General features: G+C 44.1%; 1 protein-coding gene across 1 annotated transcript in view; it reads right to left on the reverse strand.

Moving 5' to 3' along the window:
- Window positions 1-1,564, reverse strand: part of LOC136056586 (mesoderm induction early response protein 3-like) — a 129,857-nt gene extending 128,293 nt beyond the window's left edge. Inside the window, exon 1 of the mRNA XM_065748871.1 lies at window positions 1,453-1,564. Coding sequence (XP_065604943.1) covers window positions 1,453-1,564 — 112 coding nt within the window. The remainder of the gene's footprint in view (window positions 1-1,452) is intronic.
- Window positions 1,565-14,882: the final 13,318 nt, after the last annotated feature.

Raw genomic sequence — 14,882 nt, forward strand, 5'->3', positions numbered from 1 at the left:
GCTCTATGGTCCAATAGACACTTTTTCATTAATCAAGAGGATATTTGCAAGTCATCAAGAAGTACTGCTATTTAAGTGCACTTTTTCAGAAAGATTTTTTTAGAAAATTCAGAAATATTTTAGAAAAGTTACCATTAGATTCAAAAAGTATTAAAGATGCAAATATTCTGCGCCACAAAGTCAGTGACCAGCAATGAAAGTTACTGTAATACAGGGTTGCCTTGTTCTTTAATGTTTATTTTTCTCCATCCTGAAAGCCTCAGGAAAATAAACAAATTGATATTTCTTTGAACTTCTAGTTTCCTCTTCCAGTTCTTACATACTATTGTTCTGTTGTAATCCTTGTTTTTACCAGCAGCAAAAAGGTTTATTAAGATTTCCACTTTATTTCCTTTTCAAGAATCAAGGAAATACCTATAAATTTTCAATCTTCTTCTTAAAAAAGAAATAAATAAGTATCCTTTGTTGCACAACTTATAGCCTTCAGAAACACTTGTATATGTTAACACTTGTGAATCTTAATCACTGAAATTAATTAGATGCTTTATGTTAGTGTATATTCCTTAAATGCAAGTAAGGAAACTTTGTCCATTTAGCTTGCTCAAGACAATACTGTGGAAGTTCATAATACCATACCATGCAGAAATACTCAGGCTTAAAATGCTTTTTATTCACATGCTATTAATATTATGGTCTCATGTATCTCTCAACATAGCTGATAATACCTACTCCAATTACAATAATTACACATGGAATTTTTCTGCTGTTGGCTATTACATCCCGATCCCACCACTTTTCAAGAGCTGTGAGCTTTCTTAACCTAGTGCATATATACATTATTGTTGCTAATTGCTGTTCTAATTCATTTTAGATAACTGGTAGAAGGTCTACACAACTCTCATATAAGAAGACACACTCAGTGGGACTCTATCCAATTTAAAACCATATTCAAGTAATGAGCTCATTGAATTTACTAAGAGCAGTTAAAAAGAACAGCTAATACAGAAAGCAGTTACACAGAAGTAAATGCACTCCTCAAACACTTATCCATAAGTAGCCCTACTGACATTAAAAATGCTTGCTTGTGTGAAGTATCCCAATGATACTTAACAGAGGTTCCAGTCTTAATGGTTGTATATCATTATGATTTAAAACATTTCCTGATGTTATCAAATAGTAAAAAAAATAAAATTCATACAAGCCCATAGCTGTCAGCATCGAGCAATCCCCTCTCCCCTGAATTACAAGCATTACAAAACTGCTTCCATATTGTGCTCCAAGTAGCCAATTTTTAATTGAGACTGGAACTAAAGGAAAAACTCCACAGCACATGCAGAGGGTTGGTTAGTTGACAGTGAAGGATTAGAAAAACTACAAAGCAAGAAGATACAGCTGTGTGAAAGAGTAGGATAGAGAGCACAGGCATGCAGGCAGGAGCTGGTAATCACAAACCTGGACTTGAACTCCCAAAGGATGCCTGCAGGGAGAGTAGAGTGAGGTGAAGCGTGGAATTCTTGTAGCCTAGAACAAGGCACCTCACGCCACAGCAGGTAAGGATCACCATTTTATATCCCCTCTCCTCTGTCACCTGAGCTTCCTCCTTCACACATTATTCTCTCCCCACACAAGCTGCCAGTCTTACTGTAATGGTTTTATGATTTTTGTTGTATTATTGATATTCCACATCATAACATCATGTGGTGTATTGGGAGTTAAAGAGTTAATGCTCTAGCTCTGTTCTGGGTATACCTGACCGGGAATCGAACCCGGGTCGCGGCCGTGCAAGCACCGGCTCCTAACCACTACACCACAGCATTAACTCTTTAACTCCCAATACACCACATGATGTTATGATGTGGAATATCAATAATACAACAAAAATCATAAAACCATAACGCTTACACTCTACCCCCCCATCTCATTCCGCTCATCCCTCCCCTTCCCTCATCCACTCTCTATCTGCTTTACTCCTCACTTCGTAAAATCTCACCAGAAGCCACAATCGGACTGACCCAGTGCTCCTCCACCCTCCATTCCTAGTGGGACACTTCAGCGACAGGCGGACTGGCCGCCGCCTCTTTTCTACTCCCAGCCCAAAGAGTACTCATTCTCCCACCCACCAGGCACTTCTCCATCGCGCGCGCTGCAGTAGCAGCGTTCCCTTCCGCGTTCGGTCGGCCACTCGCAGCCTGCAAAACCGACACCCGCATTGCACGGCGCCTGCCACGCGGCCTAATCATGCAGGCACCTGGTGCCGGTGGCTCCAGCGGCCACCCCGTTAGTGCCCCGCGCCACTAGGCCACCCTAGAAAAGCGTTACGTGGAGAGCCAGGCAGCGGCGGAGCCACTGCTAAGAACCGACCGAAATCTGACACCCTAGCCCACTTTCCCCGCTCACCTCCGCCATATTTAGACAACCTGGTTAAGCAACCACGCCAGCACGGAGTGCCCGGATGAGGACGCTAAACCAATAGCAATCGCCGAGTCAGACCCAGCAGGGAAGGAATCAGAAGAGCGGGAGGGAACTAGGGTGAGACGGAGGAAGAGGCGGCAACCCCGGTGTTATTCTGGGACCCCACCTCCAGCAGGGGCTCAAATGCTGAAAGTACTTTGTTCTGGATTTGCTCTGCGCAAAGGAGACCTAACAGATAAAGTTCTATCATGGTTTTGTGATTCCTTTTTGTTACTGAAAGACCCACATCATAACATCATATAAAGCAGAGTTAAAGGATTAAAGCTCCAGTTCAACAGACTAGAGATTTTCTAGGTACCTGAATCTCAAAAGAAAAGAGAAACATAACACAGAACTCCACATTTTCACCTTTTGTGAAGAAGAAAAAAAATAAGCTACCCAAATAATGAAGTGTCTCATTTTTCTCCCCCTTACTGCTCATTGCTTCAGTACAGGTGCTCCCTAGCTACTTTGCCTTCAGCATTAGAGTAAGACCTACAGTTTTTCATATGCACACTTGCAGTGTCTCGGGCACGGACTCAGATGCGAACGATCCAAATCGTTTATTACAGATTTTAACATCCCTTATATACTTTCACAAGTTCTCTCTTGTAACTTTCCCACCCGCCTTTACATATCAACAATGTAACTTCCCAAAACAGTCCTTAACCGTGCATACAGGCGATGATCCAATCAGGGCTGTGAATCTTCCCAAACCACGCACTCTTCCTCCAATTAGGGCCTGCCATCACGCAGCTTACTTGAACTTGTTTTCCTCTTCTTCTGGAAGTGTCCTTGGTTCTCAGCCTTCCTTTCTCATGCTGTTTATCCTGTTCCACAGCTGCAGCTCTAAATATACTTTTTGTATTCCCACAATTCCCCCTTTTTTATTTATTAGCAAACTATTAACATAGTACAAATGAATAACACTCTGTAACAGTATTTATGAAGGCACTTAGGCTATCACAATTTAATCAAGGCTTCAATTAATAAAATGCTGAATGTAAGGAAAGAGACAAGGTTATCATATCGTAAAGACAAGAAATATTTTTAAACTTAATAAGAAGTGAACAAACACACCTTTCACCCATGGCTTTAGGTTCCTGCAACCTGGAAAAGAATCCCTGAGGGTCCCATTCTTTGTGTACCAGTAATTGATTGGAAGATATAAAGTTGCATGTCAAATGGGATCAACATCAGTGGGTAGGTCTGCTAGAGTATCACTAGGGGTATTGCTTTCCTTTGCCAGCTAACATCCTAACTTGGTGATTGTGGCTGAAGCTTGAGTGGTGCTGTTTCAGGGTATCCTGGATCTGAGAGACAAGACATCTCAAGAGCAGAAACAAGCAAATTGTGTATTCAGAGCAACACAGATGGTTAGGGTTTTAGTCAACATACACACACTTACACACATGCAGACATCCATTTTAGATAAGCAAGAAACAGAAACTCCCTAAGCAAACACATTATTAGCTATTGACCCTTGAGAAATGGCAAACCACCAGAAAGAAGAGAGAAAAGGAACATGCCAGCGGTGGACGCGATAGGTAGTGCCAGCAGGGCGTCCCCTGCTTCAAGGTGCACTTTTCCTCTCCCATCCACCACAGACTCCCCCCTGCTCCCACTCTCCACAGGGTCTGCAGAGTTTTTTCCATTTGTACACCGAATCCGCGTGGCCAGTGCATGATGCGGAGCCCAAGTGGAACACCTGCTTGCAAAACAGAATAAACTATCAAGGTTAGCTCTCTTAGCATATGCCTTTGTCTCAAATGATGCATGGTTATAAAAAACTATTTTGATTAGTGAATTGAAAGAGAGTTGATCATTCTAAAACACAAAATCATCCCTTTGCCTAGGATTCTTTTCCAGGTTTTTGTCTTTGCAAATTAGAAAAAAGGCTAATTGATGGGCTAATAACATCATAACTGCACATTAAAAGTGCTATTTCCATAAACTCCAGCGTTGGCAACATCAAATCCTATCTTATTTACACTTGATCTACTACTGAAACAGAAAAAGCACACAACAACCTAGATAATGCCCAATAATTCTTCACACTCGATCTACCACTAAAATAGAAGAAACACACAATCCCAGTAATCATAAAGGCTGGATGCTATTTTCTGCCTTGAGATGAGGCCGAACATATCGTGCTGGAACCCATGTAGGACCAGTCCCTGTGGAAACACAAGCATATCCACGACCCCAAGTTATCAGTGGTAAGGGACCTTCCCAATGCCCTGTGGCCATATTCCGAACGTTAACCATTGGCCGTTCCTTGAGCACTGGGGAGGCCCCAAAATGATGGTCCACACGAGTTCTATCTGTGTGATCACGATTCAAAAAATTCAGCACAAGCAAAGCTTTACATAATCTTTCTTGTGGTGTATCCCCCGTATTCCCCCTCTTTTGTTTATTAAGAATGGATTTCAGTGTTTGATGAGCACGCTCAATGATAGCTTGTCCAGTGGGAGAATGAGGAATGCCTGTAATATGTTTAATGCCCCATTCTTGGAGGAAAGTTCGAGTGGCCTTAGAAGTGTACGCAGGCCCATTATCTGTTTTTATAGTATGTGGGATTCCCATAGCAGCATAGGCAGATAACCAGTGTTTACGGGCATCGCGACTGCGTTCACCTGTATGTGCTGTGGCGAATATGTATGAAGAATGAGTATCTATTGTTACATGGACAAATTTTAGACGGCCAAATTCGGGAACATGAGTAACATCTGTCTGCCACAGTTGAAGAGGCGCTGTGCCACGGGGATTTGTCCCAATTTGAGGCAAAGGGGCAATTGCCTGGCAGTCTGGGCATGTTAGAATAATGTTACGGGCCTGATCTGCTGTCAGTTGAAATTGTTTTTGTAAAGCTCTCCTATTCTGATGAAAAAATTGATGAGAGAGTCGCGCTTGCTGGAACAATTGAGGTGTAGCAAAGGCGACAGTGGCTTGATCAGCCTTACGGTTGCCCTCAGCTATAGGACCAGGCAATGTAGTGTGTGATCGAATATGCATAATAAAATAAGGGAGCGTACGGTGAGAGACATAATGTAAAACTCGCTTGAGCTGCGCAAACAAAGCAGGGTTGTTAACTTCCTTAAGAAAAGATCCTTCAATCCGCTGAATGATACCTGTAACGTACAAAGAATCAGTTATTATATTAAGCTTTTGATTCGAAAAAAGTTGAAAAGCTCGGGCTACGGCAGCGAGTTCTACAACTTGAGGTGATCCATTAACAACATGTACATCTGACTGCCACTGAGTAGCAGTCGCACGCCAGAGAACCACTGCTCGATGTGTCTTGCCGGAGCCATCTGTAAATACAGTAACAGCATTAGGTATTGGAACATGTGAAAGTAAAATATTAGGACAAAGGGATAGATCACTCAAATTATGCAGTAACTGATGTTTGGGGGGATGGGTGGAGATCTGTCCTCTATATCCTGCCATAGCAGTTTGTAAAGTGAGTGACTGTGCAAGCAACCAATCTAAATCTTTTTTAGTAGCAGGTATGTAGATACAATCAGGGTCAAGAGCTCGTAAAATTTGTAAACGATGACGACCTCGCTGTATTAGCATTGCAAACATCTCTACCCGTGATGTAATGGTTTTTGAAAAGGTATGTGGTAGGAATATCCATTCCAGGATAATGAGAGGATCTTTTCTTGAGGTATCCCACTGACATAACAGGCTATATGGCTGATACGTATTTGATATTATTACAAGAGATACTGGTAGTGATAAACAAACACGATGGCAATATCGATGTTGCAGTGATGTTATTACAGAGTCTAAGCACTGTAACGCTTGTGGTGTTAGCTGTCTTTTAGAGGTTAAATCCGGGTCTCCTTTGAGTAGCTGGAACAGAGGGTGCAACTCTTGAGTAGTAATACCCAAAAGCGGTCGTAACCAGTTGATGGTTCCTAACAACTTTTGCAGATCATTCAATGTCTGTACGTGAGGTATTATTTTGAGGATTTGTGGCTGAATGGTGTGAGATGTAATTTTCCATCCTAAGTATTTCCATGGAGAACTAAGTTGCACCTTTTCTTCTGCTATTTGTAAGCCAACAGATTGAACTGCCTGCCTTACAAGCATTAAAGTGTCCTTTAGACTCTCTTCTCGTTCTGCTGCTATTAATATATCGTCCATGTAATGATAAATAAGGACGTGGGGTCTAGCTTTTCGTACTGGTTGTAATGCATTTGCTACAGTCAGTTGACATATCGTTGGACTATTAAGCATTCCTTGTGGTAACACAGTCCAGTGATAGCGCTGAGCAGGGCTTTGTTGGTTGATGGAGGGCACTGAGAAAGCAAATCGTGGTGCGTCTTTTGGATGAAGCGAAATGGTAAAAAAACAGTCTTTTAAGTCAATGACTGCTATAAGCCAATTCGATGGTAACATTGAAGGTGAAGGGAGACCAGGCTGCAATGCCCCCATGGGCTCAATTACCGCATTGACAGCACGCAGGTCCTGTAGAAGCCTCCATTTTCCACTCTTCTTGAGGATAACAAACACTGGAGTATTCCAAGGGCTGGTGGTAGGCACTATGTGACCAGCAGCCAGTTGTTCTTGAACTAGCTCATGTAAATGCAGCAACTTTTCCTTTGTTAAGGGCCATTGATCTACCCAGATTGGTTGTTCTGTTTTCCAAACTAGGGGTATAGGTTGCTGCCAATCAATGGCCCTTATTGAAAATTTGTTTGCAAAATCATGCCCCATTGACTTAAAAGATCACGACCCCACAGAGTATAGGGAACTGGCAAGATGTAAGGAGCAGTGTGAGCAATGCGACCATCAGGCCCTTCAAAAGATAAAATTCGGGCACTTTGTTTGGGCTGCTGTAAGCCCCCAACTCCTACAATAGCAGAACTAGGGTATTTTAGCGGCCATTCAGAGGGCCAATCGCTTGACTTAATGATGGTAACATCAGCTCCGGTATCCACTAGGCCTAATAACTGCCTGCCATTTACTAGACATGATAATAATGGTTTGTCTTTTGATACTTGTGTAGTCCATAGCACGGCAGGCTTGTCCGTGCTTCCAAATCCCCCAATTCGATCCCCAATACCAGGTTTAGTCATAGAATGAAAAGGGATTAATTGTGCTATTTTTTGGCCTTTGGGGATAAAGCAGGGGGGGGAGGGTGTCCATGCCATTATCTTAATTTCCCCAGTGTGGTCAGCATCTATAACTCCTGGTAAAACAAAAAGTCCCATCCGTGTAACAGAAGAACGTCCTATCAGAAGGGCACTGCGCCCGTCCCCAAGGGGGCCCATTACTCCTGTTGGAATAAGAGTTACGTCGGTATCAGTCAGCGTCACTGACTGGGCGGTGGCCCAATCCACTCCTGCGCTGCCGGCAGTGGCTGGTCTGAGTGCGCTGGCCAGGCAGCGGCCAGCTGATTCGGGACCGTATTTACTGTCATAGCGCGCGGTCTCGCGCTCTTCTTCCCGTTTCCCGGGAGATAGCAGGGCCGTGCAGCAACAGGGAGCTTAGATCGGCAGTCTCTCGCCCAGTGTAGCCCCTTCCCGCACCGGGGACAGGGTCGAGTAGGAAGAGCAGAAGCATTTTTATCTGCTTTTTTAGGCTTTTTACAGTCCCTTTGTACATGACCAGGTTCCCCACAGTTGTAGCACTTTATATTTTGAGCTGTCCCTGCACCAAGTCGGGCTGCCAGGGTGTCTGCTAGCGATGCCATTTTATAGCTTTCTGTCCCTACATCTTGACAGGCCTTAATCATGTCAGTAATGGATGGATCTGCATTCTTTAAGGATTGTAGGACCTTTCTACAGTCTGCATTTGCATTTTCTATTGCTAATTGCTTAAGCAAAGCCTCCCGAGCAGCTTGATTTTCTACTTGTCTCTCTAGCGTATTTTGTAAACGGTCAAGAAATTTTATGTAGGGCTCGGCAGCCTCCTGCCTAATTGATGTAAATGATGTGTTAGATGAATTAGTGTCGGGTATCCGACGGATAGCACGCAACACCAAAGTCTTAACTTGTTCAAAGCATTGCCTGTCCATTTGTGCCTGAGCCTGAGGTGTTGCCCGGACCCCCTCCCCCATGAGTTCCTCTATGCCAATGTGATTAAGGTTATTCAGATTATTCATAGTCTGGATGGTAGCCAGTTCCCGATACTCTGTCATAAACACGGTGTATTGCATGGGAGACAGAATTGTTCGTAACAAAATTTTCCAATCGTGAGGGGTCATAACGTAACTGTCACCAATTGCAGTCAAAAGATGATATGTAAAAGGAGACTGAATTCCATAATCTCTCACTGACTTCCTTAGTTCCTTCACTGCCTGGTAAGGCAGGGAGTCCCACTGGGGGGGCTGATTTGCATGATACAACACAGGAAAGGCTTGCAACGTATCAGCATCACCCTGTAATATTGCTTCTTTTCTGCACTGCTCTAAAGCACCATAGTATGCTGTAGGAAAATTTTTCTTTCCCACTCCCTTCAAATTATCATCAGGGGGGAAAATGTTCGATTTGTCGTCCGTATCTACTGAACCGGGATCTGAAAGATCCTCTGGTTCTGGTTCGTTCTCATTTTTTACCAAGTTACAGGCAGGCTGCGGAGCAGCAGCAGTAAGCGATGCAACAGGGGCGGAAGGCGGCAGGGGAGCGGCAACCATCGGGGGCGGAGCGGAGGGCGGGAGCGGCGCGACGAGCGACGAGGGCGGAACATAGGGCGGGAGCGCGGGGAGCGTCGGAGGCGGAGCGGAGATGAACGACGGACGCGTGGGGGAGGGCGGGAGCGCGGGGGGAGATTGCGATTTCTCTTCTCCCCCGTCGCGGGGGGGCTCGGAGCCGCGGATCGGGTCCGGGCAGGGGCTGCTTCCCGAATCGGAAGGCAGAGGCGGGGGTGGGAAGGAGGGCGACAGAGAATAGCCAGAAGAACTTCTTCCTTGTCGAATCTGTTTAAGCCCTTCCATTATTTGGTGCCAAGCAGGTAGAAGTTTGGCAGCCGTTCTGTCTTTAGTAACAGAAGCCTCCCACAGTTTTGTGCCAATTTTGTCCCAGAGTTCTGCATCAAGAGAGAACCCAGTTTTCGGAAACTCGGGGACATTTTTGCTTATCCATTTAAGAAAAGTAGCTAGTTCCGAATTAGATACAGGCTGATCCTGGAAGTTTAAAACTAACCGTAGTACTTCGAGATTTACTTGTTGCTTCTTCGTTAGTGAACTCCCCATAGTTCCCGACTGCTCACCTTCTGTCCTGCAGAACGGTGCGGGCGCGCGCGAAACAATCTCTCAGTGTCTCGGGCACGGACTCAGATGCGAACGATCCAAATCGTTTATTACAGATTTTAACATCCCTTATATACTTTCACAAGTTCTCTCTTGTAACTTTCCCACCCGCCTTTACATATCAACAATGTAACTTCCCAAAACAGTCCTTAACCGTGCATACAGGCGATGATCCAATCAGGGCTGTGAATCTTCCCAAACCACGCACTCTTCCTCCAATTAGGGCCTGCCATCACGCAGCTTACTTGAACTTGTTTTCCTCTTCTTCTGGAAGTGTCCTTGGTTCTCAGCCTTCCTTTCTCATGCTGTTTATCCTGTTCCACAGCTGCAGCTCTAAATATACTTTTTGTATTCCCACACACACTCTCTCATTTTACTTGATTAACTACCACTTTGATCATACTTACTATTACCTTATAGTCTTTTCCGTTATCAGTACTCCACACAGTAAGAAATGAAGTTAACAAAATGGATAACACCAAATAGCATTGTTAACCATTGTTTATGTTGCAAAAAATGTAATAAGAAAAGCTACCAGAAGAGAAAAAAGACAATCAATAAAAAAGGAAATACTTATCCACTACAGAAAAAAATCAAGGCTCACAGAAGAAAACTCCACAAAGAAATCTCCAACAAAAGATTTGCTAGTGGTGGTCAGCCCTTAAATGGGGTTAAGGAGAGGTGGAGCCAGACTCTACCCCTTCCAGTCACAGAGGTGACTTACCTCCACCTGTGCTCCTGCAGCTGACTCAGTGCTCACCTCAGGTGATCAATCAGTGGTTCAGGCCATGATTCAACAGTTCTCATACACACATCATAACATCATGTAAGGCACTGGGAGTTAAAGAGCTAATATTCTAGTTCTGTAGACTGCCAAATTTCTGTGTATCTGGTTCTCAGAAGAGAACTATATACCCCAGAGGACTTTGCGTTTCCATTTTCCACTCAGAAGGAAAGATAAAACTTGCAAGTTCCAAGAATTATTCTTTTTACTGTATTGTCTGCAGTGGGAGCTTCCTAGCCATCTCTCCTTCAGCTTTAGAGTAAGGCCTTCATGGGCCTAAAAATAAAACAGCAACAACAATCTGAGGAGGAAAGCTGTATGGGAACTACTGAATCACAGCCTGAACCACTGATTGGTCACCTGAGGTGAGCACTGAGTCAGCCACAGCAGCACAGGTGAAGGTGATATACCTGTATGATTGGAAGGAGTGGAGCCTGGCTCCACCTCTCCCAAACCCCATTTAAGGGCTGACCCCCACCAAGGAAGGATCTCTTCTTAGAGATCACTCCTATATGGAGTCCCTTGTGAGCCTTGTCATCTTAAAGGTGAGCTTTGTGTGTGTTATTTGTTTATTATTTGTGTACCATCTATATAGACCTACTTAAATATATCATTTTCTCTACTATTTTTTAAGTGATATTCTTAGGAGTTATTCACTCCACAAAAACTGTTATTCACTCCACAAAAACTGTTTTAGTGAATAAGTTATTGAAATGCAAAATAACACAATATAATACAACATAGTAGGTATTGAAGTTAATAAATGAAATAAAATGAGTGTCCAAAATGTAAGGTCTTATTTTAATGTTGAAGGCAAAAGGGTTTAGGGAGTATGCATTTTAGAGAGAGACAGTAAAAGAGACTGTCTTGTGACTTGCAAGCTGTTTTATTTCTCTCTATGGATAGAGAACAGAAATGAACAGTGGAAGTCTTCTAGGTGATGTTGTTCTCTTCTGAGAACCAGGTACTTAGAAATACTGATAATCATCAGAACTGGAGCATTAACTCTTTAATTCCCAATGCCTCACATAATATTATGATGTTGATTACTGATAACAAAAATCATAAAACCATGAACCCTGATTATAGGCTGTCTGTCAATCTTTTTAAATTAATTAGGTCACTGGACATTTGCTTTCTTGAGATTCTAATGGATCCAGACTGGATTATTTTAGGGGCTAGCCTTCTAGGTCATGTTGGTGGATGGATCTCTGTCTTTTCCACCACTGTTCAGGCATTGCACTTAGTCTGCAGGTGCTCTCTCTCCCCTAGATCTGCTACTGATTGGGCAGCCTGTTGTATGATGGTCTCTGCGGCCACTAGTGGGTTCAGTATGGGTACCAAAGTACCATACTGATATGGCAAAGCTTGCTGCAGGATGGGATTCCTCATTCTTGCTGAAAATTTTATCAGCTCTGGGCTCTCAATCATCCTCATAGATTGCCTCTTCCATGCCTAATTCTTGAATATAACTTTGCAAGTCCTCCATAGAGGGTCACAGGCCTGTATTGAACAACATGTCACTGTCTGAACCCTCCAGTTTTCTTGGCTCAAAGCTTGCTTTCTTGTATGGGAACTGCTGAATCATGGCCTGAACCACTGATTGGTCACCTGAGGTGAGCACTGAGTCAGCCACAAGGGGCATAAGTGAAGGTGATATACCTGTGTGATTGGAAGAAGTTGGAGCCTGGCTCCACCTCTCCCAAACGCCATTTAAGGGCTGACCACCATCAGGGAAGGATCTCTTCTTGGTGATCCTTTCTGCATGGAGTCCACTGTGAGCCTTGATCATCCTGAAGGTGAACCACCTTCTTTTTGCTTACTATTTGTGTACCATCTATTTAGATCGACAGAAATATACTATCTTCTATACATTTTGAGTACCATCCTTGGGGATTATTTGCCCTGTTTGAGGCGTTTTTTGCGGTAACTGACTTATCTAGGAGATGTGTGATGGGTGTTGTCTAATATAGTTTAAGTCTTCCATAGATGTCCATATTCCCTTGTGTAGGAATACAAGAAAGACTATTCAGAGCAGAAGCTGAAGAGCAAGATAAATGGTATGAGAAAGCAAGGCTGAGAACCAAGGAGACCTCCAGAAGAGGAAAAACAGTCAGGTAAGCCATGTGATGGCTGTGTGATAATGAACTTGATTGGAGGAAGAGCATGTGGCTAGGAATGAATCATGATTATGACTGGATAAGTACCTGCACACACAGTTAAGTGTTTGTAGAATGTTTTGTTGACATGTAAAGGTAGGCAGGAAAGTTACAAGAGAAAACTTGTCAATGCATATAAGGAATGTTAGAACCTGCAATAATCAATTGTAGTGGTGTTATTCCTTACCTTAAGGAGGAATTGCAGGGGAAGCATACATGCTGAAGTTCCACAGAAGCAGAGATTGAATGCACCCAGGCAGAGAGTCCCCTGGCATCCAGTGCAGAGCTCCACCCCTCTGCTGCTCCCCCACAGCATTAACTCCTTAACTGCCTGCATGATGTTCTGATGTGGAATACACACAGTATGTATGATCAGCAAAACTCCACAAATGATGTGGAGTTGTGCTGATCACTCCCTGGCTCTCTATCTCTTGGATCAAGATGTGAATGTGGAGCAAGGAATCCCTGTTGGTGTGGTACTGCCACCTGTGGACTGTTTTTGTAGCAATTGGTACCTGCTGCTCTTTCACTTTCAGTACCCCCACAACAGACAGATCTTCTGACAGGCCAGGTAAACTACACAGCTGCTGAATGTTGTCTGCATCTACAGCAGCTATTCCAAAAGCCCATTGGTATCCCTTGGGATCCTTGAAATGTCCCCTTCTGAGATAGTCAATACCGAGTATGCATGGAGCCCCCTGTCCAGTCACTATGGGATGCTTCTGCCAGGTTTTACCGGTGAGGCTTATTTCTGCCTCCAACACAGACAGTTCCTGAGAACCCCCAGTCACTCCAGAAATATGAATCAATTCTGTCCCTTTATAACTCGAGGGCATCGGAGTGCACTGTGCACCAGTGTCCACCAGTGCCTTATATCTTTGTGGCTCTAATGTGCCAGGCCATCTAATCCACACAGTCCAATACACTCTATTATCCCTTTCCCTCCCCTGGCTGAGGGCAGGGCCCCTCTATTGGTTACCTGCAGTGATGGGAGCAATTTCATTGGTGGCTGATCTCTGCTGTAGTTCTCTCACATGTGTTCGCAGTGCAGGAGTGGGTTTTTTACACCACTTCCTCGTGTCCTCTCCATTTCCACATAAGAAGCTCCACATGGCCACATGTGACATGATGTTACTGCTGTCATTTGCTCAAGCAGAGAGGCAGTTGCCTTTGGTGGCCAAGACTTTCAACAGTTTGATAAATTGCTTCATCAGATTCTTTGGGTCATGCTCATCTTCATCAGGTGTTTCCAATACTGACACAGGTTCATCCCTATTCATCAGTAATGACAGTTCCTCCAGCATAGTTTCCTGTGTCTTCTTTATCTCACCTACTTCTTCTGCTACTACAGCTGCAATGGAAGCATGTGATGGTGGAAACTGTTGTTCAAAGTTTTGGAGTGTAATAGTCAATTCATAAACTGGGAGTCTTCTGTCTTGGCTCTCAAATCTATGGAACATTGCTACCAGTGTACTTGCGTACCTCTCTGGTGCTGTTTTTGAGAGCTTGCGATATACATCAGGTGTGCACCTTACTCTATCAGGATCACAGTCCTGGTGTGGATTGTTAGGGACGAAATTGAGATCATACAGCATCTCTACTAGGGCTGTTTCTCTCAAAAATTGGATGCCTTTCTCCACGGTGTTCCATCTTTCCACCTTAGGCTCCAGATCATCTTTGTAAGGGTATCTATCCTTTACAGCCACTAGTACTCGTTCCCAGAGGGTAGTGACTCCATTCAGACATCTGCCAATTCCTCTGTCGATAGCTGGGTCTCGAGCAATGCCTTCCCAGTTGGCGGGCTTTGCTGCCATCTAGGGACACGCTGCTGGCACCGTTGTCCCAACACCGCAGCAACCAGGTGACAATAGATTCACCCGAGCGCCGTACCAACTCCTTTCTTGAACCTTGAATTTCAGTCATCTTTAGGGGCTGACGAGTAGTGGTAACAGTGACTTTATCATCATCGCTGTCTTCTCGGTATCTCTCACTTTTCTTAGTGGCCTTTTTAGGTGGTGGTGGTGGTGCTGAGGAGGGCCCCTCGCCTGGATCTTCCTCTTCTTTATCTGCTTCTTCCTTCCGTTCGAGGCGCAAGGACACCTGTTTCCATTTCTGGCCTTCCACAGGAGCAACCGACATTGATGCCGGTGCTTCCTGTGATTGGTCAGGTCTAACTTCGAGGTTTCCATTTTTGCTTTGGACCTTGGTTTGGAAACCATTTCTTTCC

This window comes from Cyrtonyx montezumae, unplaced genomic scaffold (genome assembly GCF_038088225.1).
Source record: "Cyrtonyx montezumae isolate F1298 unplaced genomic scaffold, pur_monq_1.0 scaffold_53, whole genome shotgun sequence".
Taxonomy (NCBI): domain Eukaryota; kingdom Metazoa; phylum Chordata; class Aves; order Galliformes; family Odontophoridae; genus Cyrtonyx; species Cyrtonyx montezumae.